Source organism: Oncorhynchus kisutch, linkage group LG21 (assembly GCF_002021735.2).
Source record: "Oncorhynchus kisutch isolate 150728-3 linkage group LG21, Okis_V2, whole genome shotgun sequence".
NCBI classification, from domain to species: Eukaryota; Metazoa; Chordata; class Actinopteri; order Salmoniformes; family Salmonidae; genus Oncorhynchus; species Oncorhynchus kisutch.
The window spans coordinates 23,655,524-23,674,047 of record NC_034194.2 but is presented as its reverse complement, the minus strand read 5'-3'; the positions used below and the strand labels follow the sequence as shown (position 1 = coordinate 23,674,047).

At 34.1% G+C, this 18,524-nt stretch overlaps 1 protein-coding gene across 1 annotated transcript in view; it reads left to right on the top strand.

Annotated features, from left to right (window-relative positions):
• Positions 1 to 18,524, top strand: part of LOC109875743 (angiopoietin-related protein 7-like) — a 60,192-nt gene that overhangs the window by 39,508 nt on the left and 2,160 nt on the right. The window contains exons 3-7 of the mRNA XM_031800152.1: positions 15,331 to 15,450; positions 15,545 to 15,659; positions 15,989 to 16,126; positions 16,521 to 16,737; positions 18,187 to 18,382. Coding sequence (XP_031656012.1) covers positions 15,331 to 15,450; positions 15,545 to 15,659; positions 15,989 to 16,126; positions 16,521 to 16,737; positions 18,187 to 18,382 — 786 coding nt within the window. The remainder of the gene's footprint in view (positions 1 to 15,330; positions 15,451 to 15,544; positions 15,660 to 15,988; positions 16,127 to 16,520; positions 16,738 to 18,186; positions 18,383 to 18,524) is intronic.

The following is an 18,524-nucleotide window of genomic DNA, read 5'->3' as shown; positions in this document are numbered from 1 at the left end:
AATAAAACTACTGCTAACACTCCTACTTACAACTACTGCTAACAACTAATACAACTAATAAAAACTACTGCTAACACTACTAATACAACTAATAAAAACTACTGCTAACACTACTAATACAACTAATACAACTACTGCTAACACTACTAATACAACTACTGCTAACACTACGAATACAACTAATACAACTACTGCTAACACTACTAATACAACTACTGCTAACACTACTAATACAACGAATACAACTACTGCTAACACTACTAATACAACTAATAAACAGTACTGCTAACACTACTAATACAACTAATAAAAACTACTGCTAACACTACTAATACAACTACTGCTAACACTACTAATACAACTACTGCTAACACTACTAATACAACTAATAAAAACTACTGCTAACACTACTAATACAACTAATAAAATCTACTGCTAACACTACTAATACAACTAATACCACTACTGCTAACACTACTAATACAACTACTGCTAACACTACTAATACAACTAATAAAAACTACTGCTAACACTACTAATACAACTACTGCTAACACTACTAATACAACTAATAAAATCTACTGCTAACCCTACTAATACAACTACTGCTAACACTACTAATACAACTACTGCTAACACCACTAATACAACTAATACAACTACTGCTAACACTACTAATACAACTAATAAAATCTACTGCTAACACTACTAATAAAACTACTACTAATACAACTACTGCTAACACTACTAATAAAACTACTGCTAACACTACTAATACAACTAATAAAACTACTGCTAACACTACTAATACAACTAATAAAAACTACTGCTAACACTACTAATACAACTAATACAACTACTGCTAACACTACTAATACAACTACTGCTAACACTACGAATACAACTAATACAACTACTGCTAACACTACTAATACAACTACTGCTAACACTACTAATACAACGAATATAACAACTGCTAACACTACTAATACAACTAATAAAAACTACTGCTAACACTACTAATACAACTAATAAAAACTACTGCTAACACTACTAATACAACTACTGCTAACACTACTAATACAACTACTGCTAACACTACTAATACAACTAATAAAACTACTGCTAACACTACTAATACAACTAATAAAAACTACTGCTAACACTACTAATGCAACTACTGCTAACACTACTAATACAAGATACAACTACTGCTAACACTACTAATAAACAATAAAACTACTGCTAACACCACTAAGACAACTAATAAAAACTACTGCTAACACTACTAATACAACTAATAAAAACTACTGCTAACACTACTAATACAACTAATAAAAACTACTGCTAACACTACTAATACAACTACTGCTAACACTACAACTAATACAACTACTGCTAACACTACTAATACAACTAATAAAAACTACTGCTAACACTACTAATACAACTAATAAAAACTACTGCTAACACTACTAATAACACTACTGCTAACACTACTAATACAACTAATACAACTACTGCTAACACTACTAATACAACTAATAAAAACTACTGCTAACACTACTAATACAACTAATAAAATCTACTGCTAACACTACTAATACAACTAATACCACTACTGCTAACACTACTAATACAACTACTGCTAAAACTACTAATACAACTAATAAAAACTACTGCTAACACCACTAATACAACTAATAAAAACTACTGCTAACAATACGAATACAACTAATAAAAACTACTGCTAACACTACTAATACAACTACTGCTAACACTACTAATACAACGAATACAACTACTGCTAACACTACTAATACAACTAATAAAAACTACTGCTAACACTACTAATACAACTAATAAAATCTACTGCTAACACTACTAATACCACTACTGCTAACACTACTAATACAACTACTGCTAACACTACTAATACAACTAATAAAAACTACTGCTAACACTACTAATACAAACTAATAAAAATATAACTAATACAACTACTGCTAACACTACTAATACAACTAATAAAACTACTGCTAACACTACTAATACAACCTATTTATTATGACAGACCAGCTAGATCTACTGTCTCTATTATATTATGACAGACCAGCTAGATCTACTGTCTCTATTATATATGACAGACCAGCTAGATCTACTGTCTCTATTATATTATGACAGACCAGCTAGATCTACTGTCTCTATTATATATGACAGACCAGCTAGATCTACTGTCTCTATTATATATGACAGACCAGCTAGATCTCTGTCTCTATTATAATTGACAGACCAGCTAGATCTACTGTCTCTATTATATTATGACAGACCAGCTAGATCTACTGTCTCTATTATATATATGACAGACCAGCTAGATCTACTGTCTCTATTATATTATGACAGACCAGCTAGATCTACTGTCTCTATTATATTATGACAGACCAGCTAGATCTACTGTCTCTATTATATTATGACAGACCAGCTAGATCTACTGTCTCTATTATATTATGACAGACCAGCTAGATCTACTGTCTCTATTATATTATGACAGACCAGCTAGATCTACTGTCTCTATTATATTATGACAGACCAGCTAGATCTACTGTCTCTATTATATTATGACAGACCAGCTAGATCTACTGTCTCTATTATATTATGACAGACCAGCTAGATCTACTGTCTCTATTATATTATGACAGACCAGCTAGATCTACTGTCTCTATTATATTATGACAGACCAGCTAGATCTACTGTCTCTATTATATTATGACAGACCAGATCTATGTCTGATAAATGACAGACCAGTAGATCTACTGTCTCTATTATATTATGACAGACCAGCTAGATCTACTGTCTCTATTATTATGACAGACCAGCTAGATCTACTGTCTCTATTATATTATGACAGACCAGCTAGATCTACTGTCTCTATTATATATGACAGACCAGCTAGATCTACTGTCTCTATTATATTATGACAGACCAGCTAGATCTACTGTCTCTATTATATTATGACAGACCAGCTAGATCTACTGTCTCTATTATATTATGACAGACCAGCTAGATCTACTGTCTCTATTATATTATGACAGACCAGCTAGATCTACTGTCTCTATTATTATGACAGACCAGCTAGATCTACTGTCTCTATTATATTATGACAGACCAGCTAGATCTACTGTCTCTATTATATATGACAGACCAGCTAGATCTACTGTCTCTATTATATTATGACAGACCAGCTAGATCTACTGTCTCTATTATATTATGACAGACCAGCTAGATCTACTGTCTCTATTATATTATGACAGACCAGCTAGATCTACTGTCTCTATTATATTATGACAGACCAGCTAGATCTACTGTCTCTATTATATTATGACAGACCAGCTAGATCTACTGTCTCTATTATATTATGACAGACCAGCTAGATCTACTGTCTCTATTTATTATGACAGACCAGCTAGATCTACTGTCTCTATTATTATGACAGACCAGCTAGATCTACTGTCTCTATTATATTATGACAGACCAGCTAGATCTACTGTCTCTATATATTACAGACAGAAAATCTCTATTATAATTGACAGACCAGCTAGATCTACTGTCTCTATTATATTATGACAGACCAGCTAGATCTACTGTCTCTATTATATTATGACAGACCAGCTAGATCTACTGTCTCTATTATATTATGACAGACCAGCTAGATCTACTGTCTCTATTATATTATGACAGACCAGCTAGATCTACTGTCTCTATTATATTATGACAGACCAGCTAGATCTACTGTCTCTATTATATTATGACAGACCAGCTAGATCTACTGTCTCTATTATATTATGACAGACCAGCTAGATCTACTGTCTCTATTATATTATGACAGACCAGCTAGATCTACTGTCTCTTTATATTATGACAGACCAGCTAGATCTACTGTCTCTATTATATTATGACAGACCAGCTAGATCTACTGTCTCTATTATATTATGACAGACCAGCTAGATCTACTGTCTCTATTATATTATGACAGACCAGCTAGATCTACTGTCTCTATTATATTATGACAGACCAGCATAGATCTACTGTCTCTATTATTATGACAGACCAGCTAGATCTACTGTCTCTATTATATTATGACAGACCAGCTAGATCTACTGTCTCTATTATATATGACAGACCAGCTAGATCTACTGTCTCTATTATATTATGACAGACCAGCTAGATCTACTGTCTCTATTATATTATGACAGACCAGCTAGATCTACTGTCTCTATTATATTATGACAGACCAGCTAGATCTACTGTCTCTATTATATTATGACAGACCAGCTAGATCTACTGTCTCTATTATATTATGACAGACCAGCTAGATCTACTGTCTCTATTATATTATGACAGACCAGCTAGATCTACTGTCTCTATTATATTATGACAGACCAGCTAGATCTACTGTCTCTATTATATTATGACAGACCAGCTAGATCTACTGTCTCTATTATAATGACAGACCAGCTAGATCTACTGTCTCTATTATATTATGACAGACCAGCTAGATCTACTGTCTCTATTATATTATGACAGACCAGCTAGATCTACTGTCTCTATTATATTATGACAGACCAGCTAGATCTACTGTCTCTATTATATTATGACAGACCAGCTAGATCTACTGTCTCTATTATATTATGACAGACCAGCTAGATCTACTGTCTCTATTATATTATGACAGACCAGCTAGATCTACTGTCTCTATTATATTATGACAGACCAGCTAGATCTACTGTCTCTATTATATTATGACAGACCAGCTAGATCTACTGTCTCTATATAATTGACAGACCAGCTAGATCTACTGTCTCTATTATATTGACAGACCACTAGAGATCTACTGTCTCTATTATATTATGACAGACCAGCTAGATCTACTGTCTCTATTATATTATGACAGACCAGCTAGATCTACTGTCTCTATTATATTATGACAGACCAGCTAGATCTACTGTCTCTATTATATTATGACAGACCAGCTAGATCTACTGTCTCTATTATATTATGACAGACCAGCTAGATCTACTGTCTCTATTATAATATGACAGACCAGCTAGATCTACTGTCTCTATTATATTATGACAGACCAGCTAGATCTACTGTCTCTATTATATTATGACAGACCAGCTAGATCTACTGTCTCTATTAATTATGACAGACCAGCTAGATCTACTGTCTCTATTATATTATGACAGACCAGCTAGATCTACTGTCTCTATTATATTATGACAGACCAGCTAGATCTACTGTCTCTATTATATTATGACAGACCAGCTAGATCTACTGTCTCTATTATTATGACAGACCAGCTAGATCTACTGTCTCTATTATATTATGACAGACCAGCTAGATCTACTGTCTCTATTATATTATGACAGACCAGCTAGATCTACTGTCTCTATTATATTATGACAGACCAGCTAGATCTACTGTCTCTATTATATTATGACAGACCAGCTAGATCTACTGTCTCTATTATATTATGACAGACCAGCTAGATCTACTGTCTCTATTATATTATGACAGACCAGCTAGATCTACTGTCTCTATTATATTATGACAGACCAGCTAGATCTACTGTCTCTATTATATTATGACAGACCAGCTAGATCTACTGTCTCTATTATATTATGACAGACCAGCTAGATCTACTGTCTCTATTATTATGACAGACCAGCTAGATCTACTGTCTCTATTTATTATGACAACCAGCTAGATCTACTGTCTCTATTATATTATGACAGACCAGCTAGATCTACTGTCTCTATTATATTATGACAGACCACTAGATCTACTGTCTCTATTATATTATGACAGACCAGCTAGATCTACTGTCTCTATTATATTATGACAGACCAGCTAGATCTACTGTCTCTATTATATTATGACAGACCAGCTAGATCTACTGTCTCTATTATATTATGACAGACCAGCTAGATCTACTGTCTCTATTATATTATGACAGACCAGCTAGATCTACTGTCTCTATTATATTATGACAGACCAGCTAGATCTACTGTCTCTATTATATTATGACAGACCAGCTAGATCTACTGTCTCTATTATATTATGACAGACCAGCTAGATCTACTGTCTCTATTATATATGACAGACCAGCTAGATCTACTGTCTCTATTATATTATGACAGACCAGCTAGATCTACTGTCTCTATTAATTATGACAGACCAGCTAGATCTACTGTCTCTATTATATATGACAGACCAGCTAGATCTACTGTCTCTATTATATTATGACAGACCAGCTAGATCTACTGTCTCTATTATATTATGACAGACCAGCTAGATCTACTGTCTCTATTATATTATGACAGACCAGCTAGATCTACTGTCTCTATTATATTATGACAGACCAGCTAGATCTACTGTCTCTATTATATTATGACAGACCAGCTAGATCTACTGTCTCTATTATATTATGACAGACCAGCTAGATCTCTGTCTCTATTATTTATGACAGAAGATCTACTGTCTCTATTATTATGACAGACCAGCTAGATCTACTGTCTCTATTATATTATGACAGACCAGCTAGATCTACTGTCTCTATTATATTATGACAGACCAGCTAGATCTACTGTCTCTATTATATTATGACAGACCAGCTAGATCTACTGTCTCTATTATATTATGACAGACCAGCTAGATCTACTGTCTCTATTATATTATGACAGACCAGCTAGATCTACTGTCTCTATTATATTATGACAGACCAGCTAGATCTACTGTCTCTATTATATTATGACAGACCAGCTAGATCTACTGTCTCTATTATATTATGACAGACCAGCTAGATCTACTGTCTATTATATTATGACAGACCAGCTAGATCTACTGTCTCTATTATATTATGACAGACCAGCTAGATCTACTGTCTCTATTATATTATGACAGACCAGCTAGATCTACTGTCTCTATTATATTATGACAGACCAGCTAGATCTACTGTCTCTATATATTATGACAGACCAGCTAGATCTACTGTCTCTATTATTATATTATGACAGACCAGCTAGATCTACTGTCTCTATTATATTATGACAGACCAGCTAGATCTACTGTCTCTATTATATTATGACAGACCAGCTAGATCTACTGTCTCTATTATATTATGACAGACCAGCTAGATCTACTGTCTCTATTATATTATGACAGACAGCTAGATCTACTGTCTCTATTATATTATGACAGACCAGCTAGATCTACTGTCTCTATTATATTATGACAGACCAGCTAGATCTACTGTCTCTATTATATTATGACAGACCAGCTAGATCTACTGTCTCTATTATATTATGACAGACCAGCTAGATCTACTGTCTCTATATATTATGACAGACCAGCTAGATCTACTGTCTCTATTATATTATGACAGACCAGCTAGATCTACTGTCTCTATTATATTATGACAGACCAGCTAGATCTACTGTCTCTATTATATGACAGACCAGCTAGATCTACTGTCTCTATATATTATGACAGACCAGCTAGATCTACTGTCTCTATTATATATGACAGACCAGCTAGATCTACTGTCTCTATTATATTATGACAGACCAGCTAGATCTACTGTCTCTATTATATTATGACAGACCAGCTAGATCTACTGTCTCTATTATATTATGACAGACCAGCTAGATCTACTGTCTCTATTATATTATGACAGACCAGCTAGATCTACTGTCTCTATTACTACTAATACAACTAATACACTACTGCTAACACTACTAATACAACTACTGCTAACACTACTAATACAAAAATAATACACTACTGCTAACACTACTAATACAACTACTGCTAACACTACTAATACAACTAATAAAATCTACTGCTAACACTACTAATACAACTACTGCTAACACTACTAATACAACTACTGCTAACACCACTAATACAACTACTGCTAACACTACTAATACAACTAATAAAATCTACTGCTAACACTACTAATACAACTACTACTAATACAACTACTGCTAACACTACTAATACAACTACTGCTAACACTACTAATACAACTAATAAAAACTACTGCTAACACTACTAATACAACTAATAAAAACTACTGCTAACACTACTAATACAACTAATACAACTACTGCTAACACTACTAATACAACTACTGCTAACACTACGAATACAACTAATACAACTACTGCTAACACTACTAATACAACTACTGCTAACACTACTAATACAACGAATACAACTACTGCTAACACTACTAATACAACAAATAAAAACTACTGCTAACACTACCAATACAACTAATAAAAACTACTGCTAACACTACTAATACAACTACTGCTAACACTACTAATACAACTACTGCTAACACTACTAATACAACTAATAAAAACTACTGCTAACACTACTAATACAACTAATAAAAATAACTAATACAACTACTGCTAAAACTACTAATACAACTAATAAAAACTACTGCTAACACCACTAAGACAACTAATAAAAACTACTGCTAACACTACTAATACAACTAATAAAACTACTGCTAACACTACTAATACAACTAATAAAAACTACTGCTAACACTACTAATACAACTACTGCTAACACTACTAATACAACTAATAAAAACTACTGCTAACACTACTAATACAACTAATAAAATCTACTGCTAACACTACTAATACAACTAATACCACTACTGCTAACACTACTAATACAACTACTGCTAACACTACTAATACAACTAATAAAAACTACTGCTAACACTACTAATACAACTAATAAAAATAACTAATACAACTACTGCTAAAACTACTAATACAACTAATAAAAACTACTGCTAACACCACTAAGACAACTAATAAAAACTACTGCTAACACTACTAATACAACTAATAAAAACTACTGCTAACACTACTAATACAACTAATAAAAACTACTGCTAATACTACTAATACAACTACTGCTAACACTACCAATACAACTAATAAAATCTACTGCTAACCCTACTAATACAACTACTGCTAACACTACTAATACAACTACTGATAACACCACTAATACAACTACTGCTAACACTACTAATACAACTAATAAAATCTACTGCTAACACTACTAATACAACTACTACTAACACTACTAATACAACTAATAAAAACTACTGCTAACACTACTAATACAACTAATAAAAACTACTGCTAACACTACTAATACAACTACTGCTAACACTACTAATACAACTACTGCTAACACTACTAATACAACTAATAAAAACTACTGCTAACACTACTAATACAACTAATACCACTACTGCTAACACTACTAATACCACTACTGCTAACACTATTAATACAACTACTGCTAACACTACTAATACAACTAATAAAAACTACTGCTAACACTACTAATACAACTACTGCTAACACTACTAATACAACTAATAAAATCTACTGCTAACCCTACTAATACAACTACTGCTAACACTACTAATACAACTAATAAAATCTACTGCTAACACTACTAATACAACTACTACTAATACAACTACTGCTAACACTACTAATACAACTACTGCTAACACTACTAATACAACTAATAAAAACTACTGCTAACACTACTAATACAACTAATAAAAACTACTGCTAACACTACTAACACTACTAATACAACTACTGCTAACACTACTAATACAACTACTGCTAACACTACGAATACAACTAATACAATTACTGCTAACACTACTAATACAACTACTGCTAACACTACTAATACAACGAATACAACGAATACAACTACTGCTAACACTACTAATACAACTAATAAAAACTACTGCTAACACTACTAATACAACTAATAAAAACTACTGCTAACACTACTAATACAACTACTGCTAACACTACTAATACAACTACTGCTAACACTACTAATACAACTAATAAAAACTACTGCTAACACTACTAATACAACTAATAAAATCTACTGCTAACACTACTAATACAACTAATACCACTACTGCTAACACTACTAATACAACTACTGCTAACACTACTAATACAACTACTGCTAACACTACTAATACAACTAATAAAAACTACTGCTAACACTACTAATACAACTAATAAAAACTACTGGCTAACACTACTAATACAACTACTGCTAACACTACTAATACAACTAATAAAATCTACTGCTAACCCTACTAATACAACTACTGCTAACACTACTAATACAACTACTGCTAACACCACTAATACAACTACTGCTAACACTACTAATACAACTAATAAAATCTACTGCTAACACTACTAATACAACTACTACTAATACAACTACTGCTAACACTACTAATACAACTACTGCTAACACTACTAATACAACTAATAAAAACTACTGCTAACACTACTAATACAACTAATAAAAACTACTGCTAACACTACTAATACAACTAATACAACTACTGCTAACACTACTAATACAACTACTGCTAACACTACGAATACAACTAATACAACTACTGCTAACACTACTAATACAACGAATACAACTACTGCTAACACTACTAATACAACTAATAAAAACTACTGCTAACACTACCAATACAACTAATAAAAACTACTGCTAACACTACTAATACAACTACTGCTAACACTACTAATACAACTACTGCTAACACTACTAATACAACTAATAAAAACTACTGCTAACACTACTAATACAACTAATAAAAATAACTAATACAACTACTGCTAAAACTACTAATACAACTAATAAAAACTACTGCTAACACCACTAAGACAACTAATAAAAACTACTGCTAACACTACTAATACAACTAATAAAAACTACTGCTAACACTACTAATACAACTAATAAAAACTACTGCTAACACTACTAATACAACTACTGCTAACACTACCAATACAACTAATAAAATCTACTGCTAACCCTACTAATACAACTACTGCTAACACTACTAATACAACTAATAAAATCTACTGCTAACACTACTAATACAACTACTACTAATACAACTACTGCTAACACTACTAATACAACTACTGCTAACACTACTAATACAACTAATAAAAACTACTGCTAACACTACTAATACAACTAATAAAAACTACTGCTAACACTACTAATACAACTAATAAAAACTACTGCTAACACTACTAATACAACTACTGCTAACACTACCAATACAACTAATAAAATCTACTGCTAACCCTACTAATACAACTACTGCTAACACTACTAATACAACTACTGCTAACACCACTAATACAACTACTGCTAACACTACTAATACAACTAATAAAATCTACTGCTAACACTACTAATACAACTACTACTAATACAACTACTGCTAACACTACTAATACAACTACTGCTAACACTACTAATACAACTAATAAAAACTACTGCTAACACTACTAATACAACTAATAAAAACTACTGCTAACACTACTAATACAACTACTACTAATACAACTACTGCTAACACCACTAATACAACTACTGCTAACACTACTAATACAACTAATAAAATCTACTGCTAACACTACTAATACAACTACTACTAATACAACTACTGCTAACACTACTAATACAACTACTGCTAACACTACTAATACAACTAATAAAAACTACTGCTAAAACTACTAATACAACTAATAAAAACTACTGCTAACACTACTAATACAACTAATACAACTACTGCTAACACTACTAATACAACTAATAAAAACTACTGCTAACACTACTAATACAACTAATAAAAACTACTGCTAACACTACTAATACAACTAATACAACTACTGCTAACACTACTAATACAACTACTGCTAACACTACGAATACAACTAATACAACTACTACTATACAACTACTGCTAACACTACTAATACAACGAATACAACTAATAACTGCTAAACACTACTAATCAACCTAATAAAAACTACTGCTAACTCACTACTAATACAACTAATAAAAACTACTGCTAACACTACTAATACAACTAATACAACTACTGCTAACACTACTAATACAACTACTGCTAACACTACGAATACAACTAATACAACTACTACTAATACAAACTACTGCTAACACTACTAATACAAACGAATACAACTACTGCTAACACTTACTAATACAACTAATAAAAAACTACTGCTAACACTACTATACAACTTAATAAAAACTACTGCTAACACTACTAATACAACTAATAAAAACTACTCGCTAACACTACTAATAAACTACTGCTAACACTACCAATACAACTAATAAAATCTACTGCTAACCCTACTAATACAACTACTGCTAACACTACTAATACAACTAATAAAATCTACTGCTAACACTACTAATACAACTACTACTAATACAACTACTGCTAACACTACTAATACAACTACTGCTAACACTACTAATACAACTAATAAAAACTACTGCTAACACTACTAATACAACTAATAAAAACTACTGCTAACACTACTAATACAACTAATAAAAACTACTGCTAACACTACTAATACAACTACTGCTAACACTACCAATACAACTAATAAAATCTACTGCTAACCTACTAATACAACTACTGCTAACACTACTAATACAACTACTGCTAACACCACTAATACAACTACTGCTAACACTACTAATACAACTAATAAAATCTACTGCTAACACTACTAATACAACTACTACTAATACAACTACTGCTAACACTACTAATACAACTACTGCTAACACTACTAATACAACTAATAAAAACTACTGCTAACACTACTAATACAACTAATAAAAACTACTGCTAACCCTACTAATACAACTACTGCTAACACCACTAATACAACTACTGCTAACACTACTAATACAACTAATAAAATCTACTGCTAACACTACTAATACAACTACTACTAATACAACTACTGCTAACACTACTAATACAACTACTGCTAACACTACTAATACAACTAATAAAAACTACTGCTAAAACTACTAATACAACTAATAAAAACTACTGCTAACACTACTAATACAACTAATACAACTACTGCTAACACTACTAATACAACTAATAAAAACTACTGCTAACACTACTAATACAACTAATAAAAACTACTGCTAACACTACTAATACAACTAATACAACTACTGCTAACACTACTAATACAACTACTGCTAACACTACGAATACAACTAATACAACTACTACTAATACAACTACTGCTAACACTACTAATACAACGAATACAACTACTGCTAACACTACTAATACAACTAATAAAAACTACTGCTAACACTACTAATACAACTAATAAAAACTACTGCTAACACTACTAATACAACTACTGCTAACACTACTAATACAACGAATACAACTACTGCTAACACTACTAATACAACTAATAAAAACTACTGCTAACACTACTAATACAACTAATAAAAACTACTGCTAACACTACTAATAAAACTACTGCTAACACTACTAATACAACTACTGCTAACACTACTAATACAACTACTGCTAACACTACTAATACAACTAATAAAAACTACTGCTAACACTACTAATACAACTAATAAAACTACTGCTAACACTACTAATACAACTAATAAAAACTACTGCTAACACTACTAATACAACTACTGCTAACACTACTAATAAAACTACTGCTAACACTACTAATACAACTACTGCTAACACTACTAATACAACTACTGCTAACACTACTAATACAACTAATAAAAACTACTGCTAACACTACTAATAAAAACTACTGCTAACACTACTAATACAACTACTGCTAACACTACTAATACAACTACTGCTAACACTACTAATACAACTAATAAAAACTACTGCTAACACTACTAATACAACTAATAAAAACTACTGCTAACACTACTAATAAAAACTACTGCTAACACTACTAATACAACTAATAAAAACTACTGCTAACACTACTAATACAACTACTGCTAACACTACTAATAAAACTACTGCTAACACTACTAATACAACTACTGCTAACACTACTAATACAACTATTGCTAACACTACTAATACAACTAATAAAAACTTCAGCTAACACTACTAATAAAACTACTGCTAACACTACTAATACAACTACTGCTAACACTACTAATACAACTACTGCTAACACTACTAATACAACTAATAAAATCTACTGCTAACACTACGAATACAACTAATAAAAACTACTGCTAACACTACTAATACAACTAATAAAAACTACTGCTAATACTACTAATACAACTAATAAAAACTACTGCTAACACTACTAATACAACTAATAAAAACTACTGCTAACACTACTAATACAACCAAGTACCTATAATACAGAGATACATATTTACAAACATCTTCACATGGTGATGTTTCTATTACTTAAAAACACAGTTTGTTCTTAACATTCGAAAAAGGCCTTTCTTAAATTCCCTGTGTGATTGTAATGTCCTGATTTCTGTATGTAAATTATTTCAGTAAGTTGGGCCTTTGTATCTGAAAGATCTTACTCCAACCTCATGATATACCCGTAGAATTTGTGATTGCTACTGTTTTTGAAAGGAGTAGTGTGTGTCTTGTAAAGTGAGTATATACAGGGCACAGGAGGTTGGTGGCACCTTAATTGGGGAAGACGGGCTCGTGATAGTGGCTGGAGCGGAATACGTGGAATGGTATCATTCCATTCACTCCTTTGCAGACATTATGAGATGTCCTCCCCCTCCGCAGCCTCCACTGATACAGAGAGATTTAAATAGATACATTTAGAAAGAAATTGGTACCAATGCAGTTGTCTTCTGTTAGACAGTGACACACCATTTAGTGATTCACACATTGTGCAATGATGTGTCTTATAATGGCATCCAAGAATCAATCTTCAAAGATTGATATCAATTACATCTCATTCATAAAGTAAGGTCGTGGTTGTGTTTTTATAGAGAATGTCACCATAGTCTATTATAGGAAGCAGCAGTTGAGTTACTAAGGTCTTTCTAATGGATTAAGTAAAACAATTATTAGATCTGTGTAGTAATCTAAGCTTATAGTTAATTGTTTTTCGAATATAATCAATGTGCTTTTCAAAAGATCATTCAGAATATATCCTCAAACCCAGATATGTCAAACCATCAACACTTTCAAGCATTGTTCCATTACTTGCATGGATTTTGAAATGGCCAGCTGTGGAATTTATTCTTTTCTGTGTACATATCCATGCAATGTTGTCTTAATGTGTGTGTGTGTATATATATCAGAGCGAGGAGAAGACCCGTATTAACTCATCCTTGGAGCATCGTTTCCATGAATTGGAGACTCACTATGCCGAGGCCACCACACTAGTGCACTTACAAGGGACCCTCATCTACGACCTTCAGGTACACAGTACAGTACACATCTTATAGTACCAGTAATGTAATAATCGAAGTACATTTTTCAAACATGTTGAGAGCTTGTCGTCTGTCTCTCTAGGCCCAGATCCATAACCTGTCTCGGCTGGTAGAGAGTGTACGGAGGAACCCTGGCTGTATGATCAACATTGTCGGTACCAGCCCTCAGATGAGTTCAGAGGAGGCCCTGCATCCAGGTACATAGACACCCATTATTGATAAACACACACACACACACACACACACACACACACACACACACACACACACACACACACACACACACACACACACTATCAGATATATTTATATATATATGTTAATATTATTGCCTTATTTTGGACTTATTTAACATATCTACAATTCATTGGAGCCAAGGTCTACAATTTACCAGTAGGGGGTGACAAGCCTCTTTAAAAGTATTCTCTGAGTCCAATATCCCACCTGTTCATCTCTGCTCAAATACTGCATTTTTAAGTTTGTGTCAAATACTGATGAAACACTCTGTGTTTTCTCTGTCCGCCAGAGGTACAGCATGTGAGGAACTGTCCTATAGATTGTGCGTCTATCTACTATAACGGTGTGAGGCGCTCTGGTCTTTACACGGTGGTGCCTTCACTGGGGGTTATGCCTGTCGAGGTTTACTGTGACATGGAGACAGAGGGTGAGGGTTATATACTCTCACAAGTGTCACACATGAACAGAGTTGGTTTGTGGTTTGAAGAACCAGTTTGATCAGTCAATAACATATCCTCATAATGTGTGTTTACATAACTTGTACACTACCAATGCCAAGAGTGTGCAAAAGATGTCATCAAGGCAAAGGGTGGCTATTTGAAGAATCTCAAATATAAAATATATTTTGATTTGGTTAACACCTTTTTGGTTATTACATGATTCCATATGTGTTATTTCATAGTTTTGATCTCTTCACTATTATTCGACAATGTAGAAAATAGTAAAAATAAAGAAAAACTCTTGAATAAGTAGGTGTTCTAAAACTTTTGACCGGTAGTGTATGTCATATTTAATGTATACGTATCCTCTCCTTCTCCCAGGTGGTGGCTGGACGATGCTCCAGCGGCGTGTGGATGGCTCTGTGACCTTTGACCGGAGCTGGAGGGAGTATAAGGACGGGTTTGGTGATATGCATTCTGAGTTCTGGCTGGGTAACGACCACATCCATGACCTGACCAGCCAGGGAGACTATAGCCTCAGGATTGACCTAGAGGACTGGAGCAACAAGCACAAACACGCCCTCTACCAGAGCTTCAGGTGGGGGTTAGAGACAAACACGCCCTCTACCAGAGCTTCAGGTGGGGGTTAGAGACAAACACGCCCTCTTCGAGAGCTTCAGGTGGGGGTTAGAGACAAACACGCCCTCTACCAGAGCTTTAGGTGGGGGTTAGAGACAAACACGCCCTCTACCAGAGCTTCAGGTGGGGGTTAGAGACAAACACGCCCTCTACCAGAGCTTCAGGTAGGGGTTAGAGACAAACACGCCTTCTACCAGAGCTTCAGGTGGGGGTTAGAGACAAAACAGGCCCTCTACCAGAGCTTCAGGTGGGGGTTAGATACAAACATTCTACCAATATAGTGCCTTTTGGGTAATGTGATGGGTAGTGTAATTTGAACATTGTCATTAAGAAAACATTTCCAACTTCAAGAGGTTAAATTAAGACAAATTACTAGAAAACGGACTGTAAAAGGGACTGGGTTGACAGTAAAAGGGTTGACAATTGAATCTTTATCAGCCGTAACTCCCCATGTGACAGGGGGAATGGAAGCTTGTTGTGAGGAACAGGGAGGGGGAATGGAAGCTTGTTGTGTGGAACAGGGAGGGGGAATGGAAGCTTGTTGTGAGGAACAGGGAGGGGGAATGGAAGCTTGTTGTGTGGAACAGAGAGGGGGAATGGAAGCTTGTTGTGTGGAACAGGGAGGGGGAATGGAAGCTTGTTGTGTGGAACAGGGAGGGGGAATGGAAGCTTGTTGTGTGGAACAGGGAGGGGGAATGGAAGCTTGTTGTGTGGGACAGGGAGGGGGAATGGAAGCTTGTTGTGTGGAACAGGGAGGGGGAATGGAAGCTTGTTGTGTGGAACAGGGAGGGGGAATGGAAGCTTGTTGTGTGGAACAGGGAGGGGGAATGGAAGCTTGTTGTGTGGAACAGGGAGGGGGAATTGAATGCAAGCTTAACAACAATATTTTAACATGTTAAAACATTTCTAGCCTACAATGAGTAACAGGGTTGACATGTTATACTCAATGTACTCAATTTTCCAACACAAAACACCCCAAAAAAACAGTAGAACCATCTCACCTGCTTCTACACTATGATTTGACTATTAATGTTCAATGTTCCTTTTTCAAAAGAAATAGTTTTACCATATTAAAACGAGAGTCCAGTTCACATTTCAGGGTAGACCTTAAACCTGATTAACCTTAATTAATCACTAATCGCATTAAATAAGTAAAATTACTTGTCCAAAGCAACAAAATAACCAGGGCTTAACAACAATGGTGAAAACTTGTGAAAACCTTGGGGTTGAGTGGGTTAACATTTTTGCAGAAGTTGGACATTTCAAAATGGTAATTTTCTGTGGATTTTCAATTTTTATTTGAATGAAAACACACACACTGTTAATGGAATTTGGAATGACCTAGACATTCTCTTTTGGGTGGCATTTTAACTTCTGCTTGTCCGTGTGTGTGTGTGTCTCCATACAGTGTGGATGGGGAGGACAGCCAGTACTGTCTCCATGTGTCTGGTTTCAGTGGGACGACGGAGGACTCATTCAGCTGGTACCATGACAAGCAGGGCTTCAGCACCCCCGACACTGGCAACATCTGTGCTGAGATATCCCACGGAGGCTGGTGGTACAACCAGTGCTTCTACGCCAACCTCAACGGAGTCTACTACAGAGTAACAACCTCACCATACAGACACACACACACTGCACAATAAATGACCTTGTCAGATAGAATGTGAATGGTATGTGAATGTTTGATAGAGGTATGTGTGTAATGATAATCAAAAGTATATTCATAACCAATCAAACAATCAA